We start from the raw sequence: 25,803 nt of genomic DNA, 5'->3' as shown, positions 1-25,803 counted from the left end.
TCAAAATTATGTGACGGCTGCAGCCAATTATCGTGACGATTCACTCCTGTATTATAAAACACATAGCGCCACCTCTACTTTCAAAATAAGAATATTTGTCAACCGCGGTTATTTTTTGTTTGCACCGTAAACACAAAACTACTAAGCACATATTTTTTTATATATTATATTATTAACGTAGCATTGGAAAATGTAAATTATATTAATCTTCCTTACAGCTACACTTCAATCCTATTTATGTACACGGTAAGGCAAAGCGCCTCTTCTTCCACATTAAGGTAGATTTGTTTGATTAAGGGAAAATGTTATCAAACGTCGAAATAAAAGCAAAAATATCCGATTACGAAAGCGTATTGAAAGCGACCAAGAAAATATGTGGCGATAATTGCGAAATTTTACGTCAGGAAGATACGTATTTTAATGTACCAATTGGACGAATGAAATTTAGACAAGTAGAAGTGAGTATTAATACGATGCAATGCGCGCCATTTTTAAATATTATACGCTTCGGTTGAGCTAAATACGTGATGTAAACATTCGTAATTTTCACTTTAAACTAATTTTGATTTATGTTTTACATATATAAAAGTAGAAATACTTAAAACGGGGCTTTAATAAAGTAATCATATATTAATTTTCAAGCAAATTTCAATCGAGAATATCTAAATTGGGCTGAATTTTCTAAAAAGAAATAATTCAACAATTTATTCAAATAATAATCTTTTCTGACTTGGTTTTATTTCTGTTGTGTTGCTGTACATAGGCTGATCATAACATTTACAATCCAACCAGTGATACATTTCAGAATCAGTGAAAATGGGGTCTAGAACTGATTCAACTTTGGTTATTTTTTAAAATTTATTTATTTATTTGACGAGTTGAGTCCTACTGGGACCGTATTGAGATGAAATTGGTTTGTATATGGTACATCTGAGAATTTCCCGCACGGAATGTATTTGTGAAAAAATATGCCTGCTGACTTGCTATTCGATGATATTTTAGCTGAGATAGCTTGTCAGTTTCCTTTGATTTGATGTTTTTTGTATTCTATTAAAATTTTTTTGTATAAATTAAAATTTTATTAAACAAAATGAAAAATTCTAATATGGATATATAGTCTACTATAGGGATTAGATTTTTCTCATGTGGATACATACTATACTATACTAATACCAATGACATCTCTGTGGTACCCATTATTAAAAGTAAAAAGCCAAGATAGAAAGAAATGCATCCAATACTATAAAAACTTTTTAAAATTAAGTTTTTTTAGTTTTTGTACAATATAGTGCCAATTTTGCCTTGTCATTAAGAGCATGCTTTCATGTTGCAGAAATACAGTAAATCCATATATTTTGTATGAACTGGATAGATAGATTCCAAAAAATCACACCTTCAAAAATCCAGCAGTGAAATTTACTAAATAATAATGTTTTCGATTGGCTTCACTGACCTTCTTTGGTTATGATAGAATGTGAAAAATAGAAAGTGAATACAAAAGTTTAAAAAACAATATCTCAACTACAATTTTTGTCGTTTATTTATTTTAGAATTCTTGTTATCGTTTTTAAATTTTAGTATTTACGTTCTATTTTTCACATTTTATTTTATCATAACTGAAGAAGATCAGTGAAGCTGATCAAAAATGTTATTATTTAGTAAATTTCATTGCTGGATTTTTTTTAAAGGTGTGATTTTTTTTTTTTTTTTTAATATGGTAAACGTTGGAATTCTATTTTGTGTTCTGATCAATGGAAAGAGTCAAAATTTCAATCTGATATTTGAATATTCTATATTGCTGTAGATGGCTTTCATAAATCAAAACCATTAGTAACATTAGTAGATTTTAAAGTTTTTTTTCAAGAGTTATAAATATTGATAAATTGCTGAAAATTAAACTTAAATGCAGCTCAAGAATCTGTTAATATAATATTTGCTGTGTATATGATAGAATAGAATTGCCATTCTAAATCAATATTCTTGAAAAATTAAGAACTAATTAAAGTTTATAATAATTATATATATATATATAGAAACAACCAATGTAAGAAATTTCATGTATTGACTGCTTATAAAGAGCCACATTGTGTTTTAGTATTTTTTAAAATGCTATGATGTGAAATTTGTCTTGGAACTGTTGAAAAACAAAATGACCACAACATATTCCACATCAACATACCACATTGTTCATGATCATTTTATTCTTTAGTAACAAATAGAATTTAGGAAATATCTGCATGACTAAATATATATTATTAAAAACAACAGCCAACTTCAATTATTTTTTGCAGGAATTGTTAGCATGAACTTCTGTGGAGCCAGGTTCCAAACACAATACAACTTGCCAAAGATCACATAAAAGAATGTCACACTCAGAGTGTTTTTATGTTAACAGTTTTTTATTTTCACTAGCACTTTCAACAAACTTATATTCATTATCTTCAGGCAAACAAAAATTTTAAAATAAAACACAATATTCTAATGTAGATGGAATAAATATCATTTAAATCTAAATTAAAAGTAATTTATGTATGTGACCAAAGTTAGATTATGCAAGATATTGAAACAAAAAATAGTAGAATTTCTACACTGGAGTACTGTAAAATGCATGTACCTATAATCCTTTTACTGGTGTGCATCTCAGAACAAACTACAGAAAAATTACCAGCACTACAGAAAACCAAACTTACACAACCCTTAAATTTTTGAGATTAAGTGGTGTGATCTCTATTTTTTTCTTGATTGAATAAAATGTGAAATGTACTAATTTCAACTTGCTTTATAATTTTACAATTGGAACTATAGTTCTATCAGCAATAGAAGCTGAAATAATTTTACTCTTTTTGAAATTCACTGATGCACTAATGAATAGCCCATGCCTGATAATGTATGAATGCAAGTATCATTTACATGAATTTGATAGTTCTTTCTGAGCTATTAGTGTGAATCACTTTATAGGAGACAAAGACACTCCTGTATTCACTGTTCCTTTGTTGGCATCCTGTATACGTAATAAAATTACCATTAAATAAATAGTTTTATAAATAACAGTAAGTTATTTAAATACAAATAATAATTTACTCAGATAATTCAATTGGTTTTTTTTTTTTATTATTGAAATATTTAACTCCAAATACAGTACCAGGTATGTTATGTTATAAAATTACTATATTCTGGAATATCCTTATAAACTTTTTAAAAATAAAATTGAAACCAAACCTGTACTAAATGAAAATAAAATTTAAAAATTTTGAGAAATTTATAAACTTTTTTACCTGATTATTTAAAAACAAACTTTTTAAATGTTTTATATTTTAGTTTCTAACATAATTTTTAACTTTGCAAAAGTTGTGGTAAAATTAAAATATTTTAACTTTTAATAAATTTTATATTCATTAATTTGATTATTACTTTTTTTTCCTAAAGTTATATTTATAATTTTAGGGAAAATCTTCAATGTTAGTTTTTTACGATAGACCAAATAGTGAAGAACCAAAATTATCAAATTATTGGAAACAAACATTTGCAAATAAAGCAGAAGCTGATGGATTAAAAGTAAGCATTTTATAAAATTTATAAGCTTATATTATATATATATTATACAGTGATTCTTCAATTAACAAGAATAATTTATTTCAGAGTCACTTATTAACAGGAAATCTTATTAATTGAATCCGTTATTTTAGTAAGCTATAGGAATAATTAGTTCTCGCTTATAGAATTATTTTTAAATTCCATTAAAATGCTTTAATTTTCTTTTAATTTCAAATATTTATTTAAAAGAATTTTAATAAAATTTCAGAATCAATAATCTTAACATAAAAATGCAAAAATATTAAAANGAGTAGGGTTGGGCGGTTTGTTGATTTTACATCGATTAGGAACTATGCAGGGTTTAGAATTGATATATGTGCCTCTGCGGTTTCGTTTTCTACCCACTTGCGCTAAGATTCTCGAATTCGTTGCTTTCGGATTTCTCCGAAAATCGATCTCCTCTCCTTCTGGGAGAATTAATTTTTCCCTTGCTAAACAAATCATGAGCCCTTCTGCTGTAATAATGTCTCTCCCAAGAAGTCCGTCGCAAGGTTTAGTTATTTGATCATCTACTATATAACAAGAATATGAGAAACATAAAGGTCCTATCTCAAACCGGAATTCTTCCGCTCCGTACGTTTTTATTCCATGGCCTGTAACGCTTTGGAACAGTGTCCTTCCCCGTTTGTTGTTACCTTCAAATTGAGCTACTCTCTGAGCCAATGATTTAGATAAAAGTGTTACTTTAGATCCGGTGTCGATCGCTAATTGAGCCGGATATCCGTTAATTTTACAGAATAAACTCGGTTCTGAATCTTGATTTAATGATTTAATTCTTCCTCGATGTTGATATAGAAAAGGTACTTCCCTTCTCTCTGGAGGGGTGTCCGTTACGATCGGATAACGAACCCGATTATTTTCTCTATAGGTTCGAGAGTAACGAAGGGGGTCAGCCAGGTCCCTGAAGGGATCCCTTCTAAATTTCCTCCAATTTACTTTATTAATTCGCCCATATCCCGGTCGGTTAGATGGATTTGTTCGCATTCGAGCATTTCCTCGGCCTCTAGGTATATTAGATACATTTCCCGTGTTATATCGAGGAGCATATATAGATTCTCGTTGATCTCTATTCTCGAACCTCGCTCTCCCCATATTTGAATCTCGGGACCCTCGGGAGTTTCGGGAGTCGTCGCCCAGTCTTCCCCGAGATAGATATTGTGGTCGTGACTCTTGATAATTTCTAGGACGCCAAAATGATGAGGGGTTACGTCGCGGAATTCCTCGACCACGTTCTGAAGTTCCTAATTGTTTTAATTGTTCCTGGATTTTCTCTAAGGTTGCTTCTAATTGATTTTGATTTATAGCACTAGCTTCTTCCTTATTATCATTGGGATTGTTTATAGTTCGGACCATCCCTCGGGTTCTTCCTGTTAATTGGTCGATAGTTTCTTCACTGATAGCAACGCGTACTGCCTTATCAAATNAAGCTGACCATGAAGCAACCAGATTTTACAAAGTTGTGCAAAGAAAATTGTGCACATTTGTCACATTAAAATTAAATAACCTTATGCTATTTTCATTATTATTAGAATTGTATTTTAAAGGTAATAAATGTAAAAAAAAACTTATTTTATTTATCACTAGCTGTCTACCCACAGCTTTGCCCGCATTATATCAAATTTTCTTGTGGAAGTAAGATATTTTCTTGCAGTAAAATGTAGCCTATGTTCATCTCCAACATGTAAGCTATATCTGTGTCAAATTTTATTAAAACCTGTTCAGCAGTTTAGACATGAAAAGGTAACAGACAATAGAGAATTGTTTATTGGCCGCACTCTTTGGTATAGCCCAAGAAACATGAAAAGGAAAGAAGAATAAAAGTTTTAGGAAGAGTTCAGGTTGAAGATGAAATAAAGCGAGATAGGACAGAATGAAAGTTAAGATATTCGATGCAACCCCATGGTCACCGCAACACTTATTTACAACCAATGAAAGAAAATATTTACAAAGAAAACGTATATACAAAATTTGAATACAGTATTTACACTGAAGAGTTACATGCCGAATGTTGAGCTTTCAGTTATTGTAGCAATACACTATGAATAATGTAATAAATTTAACAGATACAAAGAAGCTATATTCTAAATTAAAAACTATGGTTACAAATTTAAACTCATACAAGTATAGATTTTACAAAAATGTAGTTTTACACTTTTGGAGTATATACATCAATTAACCTTGAAAATATATGAGATTGTAATACAAAGTTAACAAATAAGAAGCCCTTGCTTAGGAATATATTCACAAATTGTGTAACCATACAATAATATAGTGTTTCAAAAACTTATAAAAACAAAGAGAACCCATGTACAATTCTAGGTATACAGAATTACGATAAAACTCGTGTAGAAAGTAAATACTTTGTAGGTGTGGGCGAACACAATAAATTTAGTCGAGGATTTTTATGCTAGTGGCAAAGTTTTTTAGTGCATTAAATAGTCTTTTGCTACTCGTTAAAATTTTTAATAGGCAAGGCAACAGTTCATTTGCTGTATGCACAGAGTCTATTAGTGAAAAGGTAATAGACAGACAGAATTACCTTCGAATTTATAATATTAGTATGGATTAATATGAATTTCAGCTATAAGGGGTACACAAGTTTGAGCTCTTTCTTGGAGTGGTACGCAGGAAAAACTAATTGGGAACCACTGCTCTAAAGCATTGTGTTTGACATTTGTTAAAAAAACTTGATAGTTTGTAAGTTTTTCTTAAAAAAATCATAATTTTATTTTTGAATAATCCTATAAAACTACTATAAACTTCAAACATTTAATAAACTGTTCACTGATTAACAATTTATTTGTAGCATTTAATTTTACTTACATTTTAGCAAAAGTAATTTTGGTTAATGTTACCTATGGTTCCAAACTGGTGGCGCTTCAGTTAGGTTCATTTTGTTTCTTTTAGATTAGCTACATTTTTAGTAGATGTTTCCTTTTTATTTTTATTTATTTTGTTCAAGAACTACCGTGAATCAATAACTAGTGACGTTTGGCACTCTGTGGCCTGCTGGTGGCTCTCCTCCAGGAGGAGTCCGTCTGGACCACAAACCATCAGAAGCGTGGCCATTTTGGAACCATAGGTAACATTAACCGTATTTTTTTTTTTTTATTAAAGATTAAGTTTTATATCACAGTCCTGATATAATGTATATTTATGACTAAGTTGATGATTTTCTTCCAACATGTTGAGAAAAACAATTTTTTTTTCTGTTTTAAGAAAAAATACTTGATAATAGGCATTCAGAAATATTTAAATATATCAGTTGTTATTAAAAAAGCATTTTATTATTTGTTTTTAAATAACTACATTAAAGCATATTTAGTTTGTTTTTAAATCTTTTAATCTTATACTGCCAACAATTTATTTTTATTTTTTTAGAAGAGACATGCATATTCTTATTGTTGGATATTTTTTTAAATTTGATATAATGGATATTTTTGTTATTTTTTATTGGAGATGGATTTGGCACATCAAAAAGTGTTTCCAAATACTGAATTTTAAAACATACATTGCTAACTTTGCAGTTGCATGTGTGACCGAAGGGTCGGCACCTCTTTGGTGCCCTGTCAGGATGACACCACCGCGTCTCGGCGGACACGGAAGCCGCGTTATTTAGGTCACGCGAGCGGTCGCGTAACGGAGCGATCAGAGTCGAGATAGAAGGAGAGACAGCGCACCGGAAGTGATTTACTCAGACGCTTTTTTAACGTAACAACTGTTTAATGGTTAACGATAGGATATACATTAGGGCTGCTATTAGATACATTGCTCGCTTTAGTATATAATAGTATTTAGATATTAAGATATTAAGATATTACGTTTCTTCCCGTTTTGAGAGAGAGAGTTTACAGAAGTTCGCGTGTCGATATTTACCTTGTATGAAATCCCAAAAGAAGACAGTTCCGGACTCAGAAAACAGAAGACACAGTTCTTAGGCGTAGAAATATCCAAAGGCGAAGAAATATCCAAGGGCAAAGAAATATCCAAAGGCGAGGCACAGGGATAACTGGAGTGGTCCGAACGAGGAACTGGTGACGACTGACTCACTTTGTTGTCGTGTCTAATGTTGAATTGTTAAAATCGCGCTATTAGGTCGAAAGGTGCTGAGAAAGCGTCGTTATTACGCCTGAGAACTTAGCAGATGTTTAGCTCCCAGTTGTAAAAGTTGACAGTTATTAAACAAAAGTATAGCTGTACTGTGATCTTATGACACCGTGGAATGAAGGTAGAACTACAATGTGATATTATGATGAGATGATATAAACACATCCGAATTCGGAATCTCACACATGTCAGCACCCTCCTGTAACACATTAATTAGTGGTGGGAAGCTACTTCTGATTGCTATACTCAATGTACAGAAAAGCAGCGTAAAAACAAACAAAGATGGACAAGTTTTTAACAAATCATGAAGTCAAGTGCAAATGAGCATACTTACTGTACTTGGTCTTTTTCTGTGTTATATAGCTTTGTCATACACACATATGTCATAATGTATGATCTTGTAACATGTTTATATAGAATAAAGGATAGAAATCTCAAGAGACTGGATAATTTCAAGTATAAATATTTCTTATATGTCTGGGTTTAAAAAATGGAAATTTTTTTTGAATAGTAGATATTTTCCTGGGTGTGTGAGAAATCAGTTGTTCATAATATATGGATTCTTGGAACAATATGATTTTTGATTTCCTAAGTGATCCATTAAAATGTGATTATACTATTTGAGATTATACAATTATGGTACAGATAATCAGAAATTTTTAAAATCTTTTCTTTGCATGAAATAGCTCATTCTTTAGTTCAGTATGGAGAAATTTACTAATTGGACTATTACTTTCTGGCTGTTATAGAATATAATATGGAAAGCTAGTAACTGGTAAAATTTTGACTACTTTGGGTATTTTTGCATTTCTAGATGTTTTGAACTCCAGGAGGCTTAAAAAATACACACACAATTTTATAAAGTTTATGTTGCCATCTATTTTGTGAGAGGTTCTGGATATGGTCTTAAACCCTCACTAAAATTAGTTTTAAAATGTTTTTTTGAATAGGGGAGAGAGATTTTTCTAAAATAAACACAACACAAACACACAATCAATGCAGGTCCTAGAATCAACTATCTTTGGTTTGGATCAGAATTTGGTGTCATAGTAAACATCAGTGAACAATTTCCCCACAGCCTGAATTGGTTAAGTTACATCTAGAAACAGGTAACACAGCAATTAGGATGAGGATGATGAACAGAGACCAATCAGAATTGGTGATTGGAGGACAGAATAGATAAAAATTTGTCTCTCGAGGCCATGAAGTCCTTTTTCTTCAAAACTATCATTTTTTTTCCAAGAGCTACTCTTTGTTGAACTTCCTCAAAGCTCTGTCTCTTTGTAATTTTTTTCCCTACTAAGATTTTTGCCCTCCATTCATCCTGTACTGCAAATTTTCCACTGTTCTTTTGTGATAACAAGACTTGTTGAGCTTCCTGTTCAAGTTCTAAACATGTTCCCCTTGAGGTGAGTAGCCTTCAACTTGATTTGTTGAATGATGCAGCTCTGGAGCTAACAAGTGGTTTGTAATGTCCAAGACTTCCAACTATTATCATGCTGGTAATAGTTGGAAGTCTTGGACATTACAAAAGACACTACATCAGTCTTCTGAATTCAAGGAAGACTGGACTGTACAAAATTTGCTTTTTATAACCCTTCTTTTATTTTCCCCTATTCAATAAATAGTATCTTGAAATGAACACTTGAGTCTTAACTAAGCATCTGTTTCACACCACATTTGATTTTTCACCTCTCGTGTCATCCTGAGGGAGAGAGACTTTTTCTTCTGACAAAGAAGGTATTGGTCATTGGTCATTGAACACCAAATTATGGACCTCATATTTGCATTATATCTTGAGACTAGATAAACCAAAAATTCTGAAACTTGGTAGGGTTATTTCTATATATGGTTTTACATTGATATTAAATTTTGATAATTAAAGGTAAAGAGATGGAGAGATAAAGAGGATCATATATCATATCTCAATTGAAACTTGATGAAAATTTTAGTAATTGTGACATAAGTTTTTTTTAAAATTCACTCCCAAAAGTAGTAAGGCTTTTGCCTTTTTCTAATAGTTAATAATATAAAGTTTTAATTTAAAAACCAGTTTTTATAACATATGGCATCACACACAATTATAACTAAATTTTACTAAAAGTTAAATTGTTTGTGATGCTATCTATTATAAATTTGTTATGATGCCATCTGCTATTATCTTGTTGTTTTAAATATAAAAATTTATCATAATTCAACAAAAGACTTTCTTCCTGGTCCACTTAATCTCCTGTTCAAGTACCAGAACATTGAGCAAAATTTTGCCAGTTCATTTGCAAAATGTTAATGTCTAATGATTATAGCTAGAACATCTAAACCAGGGGTGGCCAACCTTTTTAGCAGGCGGGCCAAATTTCAGAAACAATATTTCCTGCCGGGCCACGCACCTAATTTTTTTTGTTAATTTAAATAAACAAGCAAGCGTGCTTCAACCACATCGTTGCTTTCCAGTAGGTGAGATCGTGGTCAAACACTTCCCTGGTTTAATGTAAATAAACACAAAAAAATAGGTATATTTATTTTTTTGAAGAAAATTAAACATAATTGAGAATCACTTATTCAATAACCGAGAAACATATTTATTAGACAATTTAAAAATATTTAAAAATGAGACATCTGACTTTGTTTTACAGAACTAAGTGCATCAAAATTGATCTCGACTAATGTTGTCGCTACACGCAAACAGTTTTCCAAATGAACATCAGTAATTCGTGTTCTCACTTGTGATTTGATGTACTTCATGCGACTAAAAAGTCGTTCACACGCATAAGTGTTTCTAAATAGCGAAACCATCGACAGAGCATGTTTGTAAAACGCAGGATATTTATCCTTGTCCAAATACATTTCATAGAATTCTTCCAAACCTTCTTAACTTTTCTAATGTTCATTTGGTGATATGTACAATAAAGTTAACATTTACGTTCATTTGACCAAGCTCCGCGGGCCGCAACACGACTCCAGGCGGGCCGCATGCGGCCCGCGGGCCTCATGTTGGCCACCCTTGATCTAAACACTAGAACTCATAAAAATCATACCATATCATTTTTATAACTAATTTTGTGTCTAGATGTCCTAGCTCTATTAATAACTTAAAACATTTGTAATAGTAAACAAATATATTCAGTAACTTGTCTTTTCTGGAAAAATAAATAAATAATAAATTACACTTTAAATTATTTTTACAGTTCAAAGCTGCAAAAATATCTTTTCTTTTATTCATGCTGTAATATTTAAAACATTAGTTTTTAAATTGCATAAATAAAAAAGCTTTTGTTTAAAATGCTTACTACATGATAGGTATATATACTTTATTTCAATATGACGGATTGAGATATGTACTTTAGATATATGGCAAATTAATTAGCTTGGAGTATCCAAAGGTGATTCTGTGATTCAAACACTTCATTAAACTTAAATCATTCTTGCTGAATGTGATCACCTGGACATAAACCTGCATAAGACTGTCTGTAATAACTAGAACAGTATTCATTAACAAAACTGAACATCTTTATAAGTAATCTAAATAATTTACTTGATACTAAATAAGATTCTAAATAATATCTTATTAATTGAATGATTTGTTAAATGAGGGACTACTATATGTTTAATATTGTAATTCTTCTCTGCACTTGTGTGCAGAATTGAGGAACTATAGTGTTGTTAAAAAATTTATAGTGTTACAATATAATATACAAATTTCTTTTATATTAAAAAAATTATATTATATATATTAAAAAAAATTATAGTGTTAACAGAATTATTTAAAATTTTTTTAAAGTTTTTCAGATAATAACTAATATGAAAACCAATACAAATGCCATGAAACGTAATATCCAGCAACTCTAGTTTTATGTTCTTTTGTATATAAAATAACTTTTAATGTTGCTTTTTAAAGCCAAATGATTGCCAGATTAGATCAAGCTATATTACTGCTATTAATTGCCTACTATTAATAATTAAATGCTAAGTAATTTGGCTTAGAGTAGGTGCTAAGTGTCATCTCTTATTAAATTTAATGATTAAAATTAAATTAATATTTATTAATTAATTTAGAAGGTTCTGAAAGAAGAAAATTGGCCTGGAGTGAGGCTTTAACCTGCAACTTCTCCTTACTGTGCAGATGCATTGCCAGTTACACTACCTGATTTTCATTTGATCTTTGCTTCCAGAACTATTAATGCAGATATCTAATCTGATGGATCATTTGGCTTTAATATAATTATCAGGCTTAAAGATGTTTATATTTGTATTTTGTCATATGAAATGCTTGTTATTTAAACTGATGTTCCTGTTGATCAGTATAACCAACAGTATCTATTATTTGTGCAATGCATTATGTAGTCTTCTTGCAATGACTTCTGATAATTATTCTGGATTGCAAATATAAGAAGGTATTGATTTATAAAGTGTGTTGGTTTTTTTTACCCATTTTTTCTTGTCAAAAACAATCTTAGAATTATGGAAGTATGATACATTCAAATGATAATCAAACTGCTAAATTTTATGAGATTATTTATTTTATAAAAAAAGCTAATTTTTAAATAAATCAAGGGATAGGCGTAGCAGTCATCTCATCATTTTTCATTGTTTAGTTTTAGTTTAATGAGACTTATGGTTTGAATGTATGTTAATAATATACAGTATTTTCATTTTCTCACAAAATGTAATATAAATGATTTCTTACATTTTATGTCTAAATGTAACTATGGTAAAATGTAACTATTGAATGTCTAAATTTGAGATCCTGGCTATTTTCTACTTCGACACAATGAGTACTCCAACACTAGTTGACTCTTAGGTATTACCAGCATGTTGCCAAGTCATAAACAAGCTTCCCACTTTAAAAAAAAAATACACTGGTGAAACTTAAATTGTCATCTTAAAATCATCATTAATAAGTTATGGTGGCAATTCCAAAACTTAAAGTAGGTTGATTAAAATTATACATTGAAGAAACAAATTATCTCTATGGTGAAAAATTTTGTTCCTGGTGAAAATGAGAGTTTTAAGAAGACAATTTTCATTTCTTCAATGTATATTTTTAACATGTAAACACTTTCAGCCATTTTTCAATTTTAACTCAAGCTTCATACTAGTTCAAATTTAATTCTCATGAAATGTGGGATGCTGCTGAGTCCAAGCTTGATGGTTCTATCTTGGGCACATTATTAGAGATTGTTAACTTTATTGTCATAGGCTGCTAAAAAAGATACAGTATCTTACAACACAATACTGTATAAATATAAAAATGTCTCCCAAAATTTCCCATAAAAAATACTGTACTGTACTTCCCATTAAATTTTCCACAGCTATTTGAATTTCCTAATAAATTTAGTGGAATCCACCAACTCAAACAGTGACTACTAGTAACATCAATGTACTTAGATGTTTTGATGAGTTGAGTAGCCCAATTTATGCTTTCGGCATTATTAATATCAACTCATTTATGTACCATTGAATTCATCTTACTCCCAATGGTCTGGCAATCTTCTTAATCCAACACTGCTCCACTTCCACATATGTCAGATTACTGAAATTTTACTCTTGTAAGGAGTCAATTCCCACTCATTATTACATTTTTAGTGATCACAAGAAAATTTTTTCAGAGATCTTCAAAATAATAAAAGCTGAGGGGAAAAAAACTTGAATAAATGAATATTAATTATTTCTACACTTAAAATCACTATTAGACNGTTTCTAAATAGCGAAACCATCGACAGAGCATGTTTGTAAAACGCAGGATATTTATCCTTGTCCAAATACATTTCATAGAATTCTTCCAAACCTTCTTAACTCTTCTAATGTTCATTTGGTGATATGTACAATAAAGTTAACATTTACGTTCATTTGACCAAGCTCCGCGGGCCGCAACACGACTCCAGGCGGGCCGCATGCGGCCCGCGGGCCTCATGTTGGCCACCCTTGATCTAAACACTAGAACTCATAAAAATCATACCATATCATTTTTATAACTAATTTTGTGTCTAGATGTCCTAGCTCTATTAATAACTTAAAACATTTGTAATAGTAAACAAATATATTCAGTAACTTGTCTTTTCTGGAAAAATAAATAAATAATAAATTACACTTTAAATTATTTTTACAGTTCAAAGCTGCAAAAATATCTTTTCTTTTATTCATGCTGTAATATTTAAAACATTAGTTTTTAAATTGCATAAATAAAAAAGCTTTTGTTTAAAATGCTTACTACATGATAGGTATATATACTTTATTTCAATATGACGGATTGAGATATGTACTTTAGATATATGGCAAATTAATTAGCTTGGAGTATCCAAAGGTGATTCTGTGATTCAAACACTTCATTAAACTTAAATCATTCTTGCTGAATGTGATCACCTGGACATAAACCTGCATAAGACTGTCTGTAATAACTAGAACAGTATTCATTAACAAAACTGAACATCTTTATAAGTAATCTAAATAATTTACTTGATACTAAATAAGATTCTAAATAATATCTTATTAATTGAATGATTTGTTAAATGAGGGACTACTATATGTTTAATATTGTAATTCTTCTCTGCACTTGTGTGCAGAATTGAGGAACTATAGTGTTGTTAAAAAATTTATAGTGTTACAATATAATATACAAATTTCTTTTATATTAAAAAAATTATATTATATATATTAAAAAAAAATTATAGTGTTAACAGAATTATTTAAAATTTTTTTAAAGTTTTTCAGATAATAACTAATATGAAAACCAATACAAATGCCATGAAACGTAATATCCAGCAACTCTAGTTTTATGTTCTTTTGTATATAAAATAACTTTTAATGTTGCTTTTTAAAGCCAAATGATTGCCAGATTAGATCAAGCTATATTACTGCTATTAATTGCCTACTATTAATAATTAAATGCTAAGTAATTTGGCTTAGAGTAGGTGCTAAGTGTCATCTCTTATTAAATTTAATGATTAAAATTAAATTAATATTTATTAATTAATTTAGAAGGTTCTGAAAGAAGAAAATTGGCCTGGAGTGAGGCTTTAACCTGCAACTTCTCCTTACTGTGCAGATGCATTGCCAGTTACACTACCTGATTTTCATTTGATCTTTGCTTCCAGAACTATTAATGCAGATATCTAATCTGATGGATCATTTGGCTTTAATATAATTATCAGGCTTAAAGATGTTTATATTTGTATTTTGTCATATGAAATGCTTGTTATTTAAACTGATGTTCCTGTTGATCAGTATAACCAACAGTATCTATTATTTGTGCAATGCATTATGTAGTCTTCTTGCAATGACTTCTGATAATTATTCTGGATTGCAAATATAAGAAGGTATTGATTTATAAAGTGTGTTGGTTTTTTTTACCCATTTTTTCTTGTCAAAAACAATCTTAGAATTATGGAAGTATGATACATTCAAATGATAATCAAACTGCTAAATTTTATGAGATTATTTATTTTATAAAAAAAGCTAATTTTTAAATAAATCAAGGGATAGGCGTAGCAGTCATCTCATCATTTTTCATTGTTTAGTTTTAGTTTAATGAGACTTATGGTTTGAATGTATGTTAATAATATACAGTATTTTCATTTTCTCACAAAATGTAATATAAATGATTTCTTACATTTTATGTCTAAATGTAACTATGGTAAAATGTAACTATTGAATGTCTAAATTTGAGATCCTGGCTATTTTCTACTTCGACACAATGAGTACTCCAACACTAGTTGACTCTTAGGTATTACCAGCATGTTGCCAAGTCATAAACAAGCTTCCCACTTTAAAAAAAAAATACACTGGTGAAACTTAAATTGTCATCTTAAAATCATCATTAATAAGTTATGGTGGCAATTCCAAAACTTAAAGTAGGTTGATTAAAATTATACATTGAAGAAACAAATTATCTCTATGGTGAAAAATTTTGTTCCTGGTGAAAATGAGAGTTTTAAGAAGACAATTTTCATTTCTTCAATGTATATTTTTAACATGTAAACACTTTCAGCCATTTTTCAATTTTAACTCAAGCTTCATACTAGTTCAAATTTAATTCTCACGAAATGTGGGATGCTGCTGAGTCCAAGCTTGATGGTTCTATCTTGGGCACATTATTAGAGATTGTTAACTTTATTGTCATAGGCTGCTAAAAAAGATACAGTATCTTACAACACAATACTGTATAAATATAAAAATGTCTCCCAAAATTTCCCATAAAAAATACTGTACTGTACTTCCCATTAAATTTTCCACAGCTATTTGAATTTCCTAATAAATTTAGTGGAATCCACCAACTCAAACAGTGACTACTAGTAACATCAATGTACTTAGATGTTTTGATGAGTTGAGTAGCCCAATTTATGCTTTCGGCATTATTAATATCAACTCATTTATGTACCATTGAATTCATCTTACTCCCAATGGTCTGGCAATCTTCTTAATCCAACACTGCTCCACTTCCACATATGTCAGATTACTGAAATTTTACTCTTGTAAGGAGTCAATTCCCACTCATTATTACATTTTTAGTGATCACAAGAAAATTTTTTCAGAGATCTTCAAAATAATAAAAGCTGAGGGGAAAAAAACTTGAATAAATGAATATTAATTATTTCTACACTTAAAATCACTATTAGACAGAAAAAGTGTAACACTCATAAAGCAACTTCACTTTTTGTCCAGCAGTGTATATATTTATCTCAAAATCAATTTTCTCAAAGTTCTTGTTGAAGCAATTAACGAATAAATTTTAAGTTTTAGTAATTAGTTTTTTCAACCAGTTATATACAAGAATTATTGTAGAAATACTGAAACTGCTCTCCAACAAATAATATCTTTATTTAAAATAAAATCTTATTCTTGTTTGGTTTTCAGAATTCTTTTATTTTAATGAAATACAACATTCTCAACTTTTTTAATGTAAACAATGAATCACAGTTTGTTTTCTTTCTGATGATAGAAATGCTATAATTGTTCTTATTATTCAGATGAAATTATTCAGATGAAAATTGCATAATACAGTCAGATAGAAATGAGTTTTTTTCAGTTATAAGCTGTTTTTTTACATGAACTAAATCAGTGCTTACATAATGGAGCCATACAATCAGATCTTTTTTCATGATTTTCCATTAAAGGTCCATTTGAATTGTTCATTTTGAGACACTCATTATTCTCCAAAAGTATGTGCTTTTTGATATCTTGTATATAGGAAAAACTAAATAATATCCTTATTACAGCTTGATATAATCTGGAAACTGGCAATTGTACAGAAAATTTGAATTAAATTTTCTTTTAAATTAATTTTAGTGATAAAAACACTTATCATTGAATCTGATTTAGGAATAAATGTTCTGTCAAATGGTGCAAAAATATCCTCAGTTTTTAATTTGTTACTCCAAAATATGACTTATAAGACTGCTTCTGTTTTCCTACAATTATAATCTAATACAACATAATCAAAGTTTTAATTTACATTTTGTAAGCTTTGTTGCATTATCATATCAAAGAAGCTTTTGTGTCTTATATATTTCCAGAATAGAATGGAGCCAATGTGCCAAATCTTGAATATGTACCATTCTGTCACAATGACTAAGCAACAAAGCTTACAAAGTGTGAATTGAAACTTTGATTGTGTTGTATTGGATTGCTGCTGTTTTCCTACAATTATAGTCTTAAAAACCATGCCTTGGTGTACGAAATTAAAAATTGAAGATTTTTTTTTTGCACATTTGATAGAACATTTATCACTGAATCTGATTTAGGAATAAGTGTTGATTTTCTGTAAGAATCATAACAGTAAACAACAATTTTTCATTTGAACAGTGAAAACTTGCAATTATGCAGTTCAGACCAGCCTCTGATTAGAATCAGATAAGAATTTGATCCTGTGCCATCAGCACTTAGCATAATTGACAAAATTGTGACAAATTGCAGGTATTTTGAATAAATTTTTATATCTAAAACGTCAATTCTACCAGTTGTGTTCCTATTGGTGTGAAGGACTTAAGATTTTTTGTATTTAATCTTTGATTTGTAATAATTTTAGATGTGTTTCATCCTAGATTTTTAGAAAATAGAATATTTTATTTCTGTTGCTTATTTGTTTGATAATAAATTATAAATTCTAAAGATGTTTAACTATACAAGTTTTCTGTAATTGTAGATGGTTTGTAATTTTTATATTTAGATTATTCTTTGATTGTAAGTTATTAATGTAAATTTTTTTATGAGTATATTTATAAATGAACAACTTTGCAATTAGAGAACAAAGAGAAACTTGTTTATTTTTAAATTTTGGTATTAGAAAATAATCATTGTCCTTTTTAAGAATTTTTTTCTTTTTTAAGGTTAGGTATATTAAAGTTTATAATTTTTCTTGAGAATATGGACATGTTTAGTTGTGGTTTTGAATCCTGCTTCTGGAATATATTTTTTGATATGCTAATTTTTGATGTGCTTTTGGAATAATTGAATTAACTCAAATTTATTAATTATTAAATTTTTAACAAATGGAAAATGATAACTGGAAAATTTTGACTGACAGATAATTAATTAATTTAATTAGCTTAATTGTATCCAGAAAATTATAAATGAAATTATATTTGAAATCAAAAACTGAATACAGGTATACCTCGACTTACATCGTTTCAAGTTACATTGTTCCCGATTATACATCGTTTGTCAAAAAAGTATATGGAAAAATAAAAATCAAGTTTAAGTCATTTTATTCGACTTTACGTCTGTCCGCCACAAATATTGAAGTCGTAATATCACTAGAAAAGTGTTTAAAGCACATAAAATCATATTAAAATATATACATTTACAAGTATGTACTGTATTTACAGTACATGCATTCGTAAATTTAGATTACTTTTTTCTGTACTATATTAAAAACTAAAATTTATTTGTTTGTAAGCTTAAAATAGATCCTTATTAACCATATATTATTAAAAATGCATTAATAAATAAAATACAGAACCGGGAATGGTAATTTATGGTTTAGCCTAATGACAAGTAGATTCGGAGACAAGTAAATTCGACTTACGTCGCCTCTCCTGGAACCAATTACCCACGTAAGGCGAGGTATACCTATATCTGATTATCAAATTTCTCTATAGACAAGTATTTAAATAAAGAATCTTATAAATAATTATTTAATATCATCTTACAGAATAACAAAAGAATTTTATATTCCTTTTAAAATCAATTTTTCAAAAATATTTCCTCAAAAAATTGATGAAAACTTCATGGGTTAATTCTCAGAAATAACCACCGTTTTTTTGCCTGGACCGCGTTTAATCAGAGACAATAGCTTATCTTCGTATTCTTTATTTTCTTACTTACTATGCATTTCGGGTGCAATATTTTCGTATCACTTGCACCCCTCTTCAGGTTATTTTACATTTCTATATATTGGTAAATTTTAATTATTACATTTGTTTTTACAGTAAATTACAAACAATAGTTATTTGGATATATTTATACAATAGTTAACTAATCTGTTTTTAAGTTAAGACCCACATCTGCCCAGTGTTGATGTTGTGTCCCCTAAGGCATTTTTAGACCGTTTTCCCCTCTTTTTGTTTTCTTTCCCTTTAGCTCCTCCCATTTCCTTCCACACGTTGTCAACCTCCATTCCATCATTTAAGTTTATGGTTTTGCTTTTATTAACAATTTCAAAATGCTCTTTGAATTTTCGTAGGTAACTGTCTTTTTCTTTACGTATTATTTTTACACTTTTTTTGTTAATTGTGCATCCGAATTCCTTACAGTGATTTGTCCACGGTGATTGGTTGTAATTAAGTCTAATTGCTGCAACGTAAGTCTAACATAAAGCAGCAATTATAATATATATCTGTTTTAGTTTATATATATCTAATCTAATTTTAGTTTTGCAAATTTTAATTTCTTTGCTTTTTTTAAAATTTACATATTTCAATAATAATAAGCTAACTATTATTTCTATTTGTTCTATAGGAAGTACTAAGCCAAGCATTAGGACTTCGTGGAATTGTGAAAAAAGAGAGATTATTATACTTGATTGACAATACACGTGTTCATTTGGATAAAGTTGAAAATCTTGGTTCTTTTTTAGAATTAGAAGTATGTATTTTATATTTAGTAGAATAGTGTAATTTTAAAATTACATCTTACTCATATAAGTTTAATGTACAGTGGAGCACTATTTATATATTTTTATCATTTACATGAAATCTCACTAATCTCCAGAATTAGTTTAGCAGTTGTCAAAATTGTCATCTTTCGAATGTTTGACTTTTAGAATTGGTGGAAAAGGTTTTGAAGTTAGTGAGATTTTATGTGCTAAGTCATCCAATTAGAATTTGAAGAAGTGTTTAAAATATTTTTATCATTTATAGATTGTTTAATGTTGTAATGTTCCCAAAACATTTCTACTCCTTTCAAAGGTAAAATATTTTGTTTATACATCTAAAGTTGTTATTGAGTTTTATTTACTATTCTTTCTTTCTGCTGAAAATAATACATTTTGCAATAGTAAATTTTAGAAAATTTTCTCTGAATTTTTAGAATACATTCTTTTATTCTTTAACTTCTCTCTTCACATTCCTAAAATCAAATGGCATAAATTAATGCACCAAGTATATTGTTTCTCAGAGAATCATGATTAATATTAAAGTATTGATGTAAAGAAATCATAATGTAGAAATCTACATGTTTGTAATATCTTGTAACAACAAAAGTTACTATAAACAAAGAATTTTTCTTTAATAAAACATAGTTTATTTCAGGAACTGTCAATGTACAGTTCTAACATAGAATTCCTAATTGTTGTTAATGAATATTCTAAATTAAAAAAAAATCTTTGTAGAAGATTGTGCACCATTTGTTAAACAGTAATATTTGAAGCTTGAATAGACAAAACTTACTTTAGAATTTATTGCTGTTAAATTAAATTAATCAAGTATATAGATTGTCTACTCAACTTGACCACTATATTTTCAAAAAAATATATGTTACCGCTAAACCTCGAAAGCCGTTAATGTGTGCATTACCTAGCTAATCTCCAGATTAACTAAGATGATCCGTGAACATGCGGAATTAAGAGTTTTCAGCATTTTACCTAGGTAATCTGCATATTAACGGGTTCCAAATCGTTAAAGTTCAAAAGATTGTTTCTCTCAGTTTCTTTCCCTACTCCTTTCCTGTCTCCCTCCACTTTTAATTCGGTTTCGCCAGCGTCTTGTCATCGCCAATTGTTTTTATTTCTCATAATTTGTGTCGGCTGCCAGTGCATTGCATAGCTAATTCTGTTTTCAAATTCGTTTCTCTTTGTTAGTGTGTGAATTTGTGACAGGATTTTTTTAAAGCAGATAAATTTAACTCCTAGTATGCAAGCAAGCACCGAATTGGTGAGTAAAATAAAGAAAAGATTCTTCGCAAACCTCTTTAGCGAAGATTCAAAATATAATAGTGTTTTAATGACAAAATGAAAGTATGATTCCATAATTAAAGATGTAAAGTGAATAAAAGTTTCCAAGAAGAAAGAATCATCTCGAGATTATTGAATAATTCAAGGTATGATGTGTTGGCTGTTAAAAACTTATTGAACCGTTGTCAGATATGCTAGAAAGTGTGAAAAAATTTGTTCATGACGAAGAATTGTTTAACATATTTTATTCGACTCATTTGTCAATTGGCCACGGTGGAAGAGACAGAATGATCAAGTGATTAAAAAAACATTTTATAAAAACATAACCCAAGCCCAAATAAAAATGTTTTTGGATTTATGCGAACCTTGTCAACAAAAACAAAAAAGTGCGAAAAAAGGGCTTGTTGTAAAGCCGATTATTTCATCGCATTTCAATAGCAGATGCCAGGTGGATCTCATCGATTACCAATCTCAACCAGATGGAAAGTTTAAGTTTCTTCTCATATACCAAGATCACTTAACAAAATTTGTTGTATTGAAGCCGCTCACATCAAAACGGGTGAATGAAGTAGCATATAACTTGCTGGATATTTTTCTCCTTTTTAGCGCTCCAAGTATTTTGCATTCTGATAACGGACGTGAATTTTGTAATAAAATCTTAGAATGTGTAACACAGTTGTGGCCAGAAATCAAAACGGTTAATGGTAAACCTAGACACAGCCAAAGTCAAGGAAGTTTAGAACGAGCTAATCAAGACATTGAAAACATGCTAACTACTTGGATGACTGATAGCCAAACTAACAAGTGGAGTGAGGGCGTACAATTTGTACAATTCATGAAGAATCGTGCCTATCATTCTGCAGTTAAAAGAAGTCCATATGAAGCCATGTTCAGTTGTCCCGCAAAAGTGGGATTGTCTTCTTCTATTATACCACAAAGTGTATTACATTCGATAAATACTGAAGAAGACCTTGAAAAATTAGAAGATTCACAAGAGACTGTGATTATCGGATAACAGTCAAATCTTACTCAATATGACATTCCTTTATCCCCTGCTTCTACAGAATCACCTATTGAAATACAAGAATTTATCAATAGTAATCCCAAACTGCCTTCTACACTGTTGATTGAGGAATGTTCAGTTACCCTGCACCTTCAAGGAATCACCTCTGCAAGTTGAAGTCATCACTGAGTTACAGCAGAATTGCCATCACAGTTTCGCACAGAGACTGTAAAGAGCACTATACAAGACATAGTCTGTATTGTTTGCTCAAAAGCAGCATCAAGTGCTCACAAGTGTAAATCATGTGATATGTTTGTTCACATAGTTTGTGGTGAAGTAGATCCTAAAGAGGAAGGATATGGTAAGAATGTATTGTGCAACATCTGTGAAAAGAATATGGATCAGAAAATACAGCATGATGAAGCCAAGAAATGTTTAGAAAGGCAAGCAAAGAAAATGTTAGCAGTTCAATGCACCAAATGTCGATGAAGGTGTCACTGTAAGAATTAAAGTACCCAAAGAAGACAGAGCAAAAACTGATGCATGCTCAGTTTTAGCTGTGGTTCTTAGTAAAACAGAGGATGGCTTTTATAAACTTGGTACTACAACGGGTATTTTAAAACAATTGTATGCAAAATCTGAATGCAGTGTTTGCAAAGAGAGATTTTTAATGAAAGATGTCCCTGCTGTAGAAATATTTTTGTCAAACAGCAATAAAACAATCCCTTGGTACTGGGCAGGGTTTCGGAAGATATGACTGCAAATCTAAATGTACCACAAATAGGTGTGCTTGTCGCAAAAACCAATTGCTATGTAATTCAAAGTGTCACCAATCTTTAGATTTCACTAATAAGTAAGCACAGTTTTATCATATGTTTTGCAAATTTATTTTTCTAATTGTAAAAATATTTTAAACCGTTTGATTTTTGTATTAGTTTTTTAATTGATGATTGATTCTATCAATTAATATGTTGATTGTTTAATTGTATTAACCTGATTTTTTAGATATCAAAAATTAAAAAAATAACATTATGTTAATTTAAGCGTACAGAAATGTTGCTGTTGTTCTAGCAAAAATATTATTTTCACTTTACCGAGTGCCTAGTAGGTAATGTGCAGATTACCTAGATACTCTGCACATTACCTAGGTAATTTGAGAAATGGAATAATTTTCGCAGCTTTAACGGATCACCCTAGTTAATCTGCAGATTACCTAGGTAATTTGAGAAATGGAATAATTTTCGCAGCTTTAACGGATCACCCAACTTAATCTGCAGATTAGCTAGTTAATGTACACATTAACAGCTTTCGAACTCTAGCAGTAACATATATATATAAATGATGATCAATAAAAAGGTATTGCTAGTTTTATAATGAAAATATAAAAAGCAGATGTTAAAATATTCATTAAGTGAATGCATTTTATCATTAAAATCTATTATTTCTGCCATCTTCTGGTACATCTTGACTTAAATTTCTGTATCTTTTCAGTTAAACATGTTTTTTTTTATCTGTGGTTTCCTGGGAGATGTATAAACAATGCTCTGTTATTGAAAAATATAGTTCAGATTATGTAATAGTAAACAGTTAAAAATTGTAAACTTGACTTTTGTCAAAAAGTTATTTAAATATTGTATAATAACTTCAATTTTATTTCTACAATTTTTCATATTGACAAAAAAGTTCCTAAATGACAAAGTAATCCTTACTTCAACATATCTTTTATCTCTTTATAGACTATTGTTGGAATCTACAGACTTTGATTCTTCTTTCAACTACATTTCTGCCTTAATTTTGGTTATAAATATACAATTTTTATATAAATTTTCACAAAGGTATATAGATGTGCTTGTACAGGGTGTTTCACAATGTTTTGACGATTTCAAAGTTGAATAACTCACATTAAAACCGAGAGACAGCAATGGTGGCACCCTCTATTAGTAGTGCAGACTGTCAACTTTCATCTCATATAGGTTACTATGTAGTATCATGGCATACTGGTTAAAGCAACATCATGCATTCACGGTAGAGTGCTATTTTCATGTCATCGAATCTGTCATGCGCATGTAACGTGAATTTCGTAAACATTTTAAGATTCAGCCGTGATATCCAGTTCCTGCTCATGGAACAATATTGAATTGGGTAAAAAACTTCCGTGAAACTGCCAGTGCATTGAATCAAAAGTCAACTGGCTGCAGGAAGACCGTATGAACTCTTGAGAACATCCATAATTTCCAAATGCACTCGTTTCGAATGGCCACCTCGCTTGCCTGATTTAACCCTGCCAGACTTTTACCCATGGAGTTATTTGAAGGTGAGAGTGTACTCTGACTGGCCAAGAAACTTGGAACAATTAAGAGAATGAATTTGAGATGAAATTTCCAGAATTCCTCCAACAGTTATGAAAAAATGTGTTCAAAAGCTGGGTGAAACGACTCAAGTTTTGTGTAGCTGCAAACGGTTTTCATTTGTCTGATGTAGTATTTTATAAGTAAAATTGAATAAATTTTGTACTTTGTGTAAAATGTACTTTTACACAAGTAACAACTTTTTTAGTGATTATTTTGTGAGTTATTCAACTTTGAAATTGTCAAAACATTGTGAAACACCCTATAGTTTATATAATAATAGTATCAGCAAAGGTTTAGCTGCAGGAAGGATTGAAGTCTCTGAATTCCAACAGTAGTTTACAAAAACAGGTCTGTTGGAGTAAAGGATGTTGTGTCCTTTTAGGAACATTTTTGGCAGCATATAAACTTTAATTTTAACTCTACAGTTTATTATATAGTTCAAATTTGTACACATCATACAAGAGTAAATTTTATATAATTTACATGTATACATAGTTGAATTTATTTCAAAATTAGTTTAAGAAACATTTAAAATTTACATATTTTTTTATTATTTATATTTCTGGAGTTATATATAAAATGTTGTTTTTATATTAATTTAATTTTAAAAACATTTACATTTCTACAAGATGAGTGAAGAAAATGAATAAAAAGTTATGAAAATGCTACATACAGAGAAAGAATAATATAATTTAGAAAGTTCTATGTATCATATGTAACCACTTTTATATAGGATACTTCAAGAAAATGTATTAACCTTAATACAAAAATTAGGTCTTTAGGTTCTAGGATTGCCTGGAAAAGATTTCAAGTGTGTATTGATCATGATGATAAATAAGTAGAAACTGTTTGAAATTGAAAAAACAAAACATTTAATGTTTTTAATGAAAGCAAATGAATTATAACTCATGTGTTAACATTTTTATGAAGTACCCTATATTTATGTAATTGATTATTTTATTTTCCAGATATTAGAAAATAAATTTATAATTGAAATTTATAAAATTTTAGGTAGTGCTTTCAGAAGGACAAAATACAGAATTTGGACAAAATGTTGCATTTTCATTGATGGAAAAATTAGGAGTGAGGAAAGATGATCTTTTACCTTGTTCTTATATTGACTTAATAATGGCACGAAATTAATTGTTATTACAGTGTAAATTAAATAAAATATAATAAAAAAATATTAAACTATTATCACTATCAATGATTTTTAACTTGGTTCATCATCAAGCATTATAATACACGATGATGATAACAGCTTTAAATATATTGTCTTAACAAAAATTATATGTCAATACTGATATAAGGAAATACCTCAATCTATTGTCTTCCATTCAAAAGGCAATCTTCAAGCAAACAAA

General features: G+C 29.6%; 1 protein-coding gene across 1 annotated transcript; it reads left to right on the top strand.

Moving 5' to 3' along the window:
* Window positions 1-25,803, top strand: LOC111636073. The gene is made up of 5 exons (XM_023381233.1): window positions 1-126; window positions 219-458; window positions 3,445-3,555; window positions 19,654-19,779; window positions 25,451-25,803. Exons 2-5 carry the CDS (start codon window positions 303-305, stop codon window positions 25,580-25,582), a joined length of 525 nt encoding a protein of 174 aa, XP_023237001.1. The 5' UTR covers window positions 1-126; window positions 219-302; the 3' UTR covers window positions 25,583-25,803.

Source organism: Centruroides sculpturatus, unplaced genomic scaffold (assembly GCF_000671375.1).
Source record: "Centruroides sculpturatus isolate CEXI.00-Female unplaced genomic scaffold, Cexi_2.0 scaffold923, whole genome shotgun sequence".
NCBI classification, from domain to species: Eukaryota; Metazoa; Arthropoda; class Arachnida; order Scorpiones; family Buthidae; genus Centruroides; species Centruroides sculpturatus.
Note: the sequence above shows the minus strand (reverse complement) of the source record. Positions and strands in the feature narration are given on the sequence as shown.

What these genes read in the sequence shown, in the direction of transcription:
- LOC111636073 (XM_023381233.1), top strand. Translation starts at nt 303, where the DNA reads ATGTTATCAAACGTCGAAATAAAAGCAAAAATATCCGATTACGAAAGC. An exon ending in CAGAAGCTGATGGATTAAAA is followed by an intron (nt 3,556 to 19,653) that starts GTAAGCATTTTA and finishes TTTGTTCTATAG; the next exon opens with GAAGTACTAAGCCAAGCATT. An exon ending in GTTCTTTTTTAGAATTAGAA is followed by an intron (nt 19,780 to 25,450) that starts GTATGTATTTTA and finishes ATAAAATTTTAG; the next exon opens with GTAGTGCTTTCAGAAGGACA.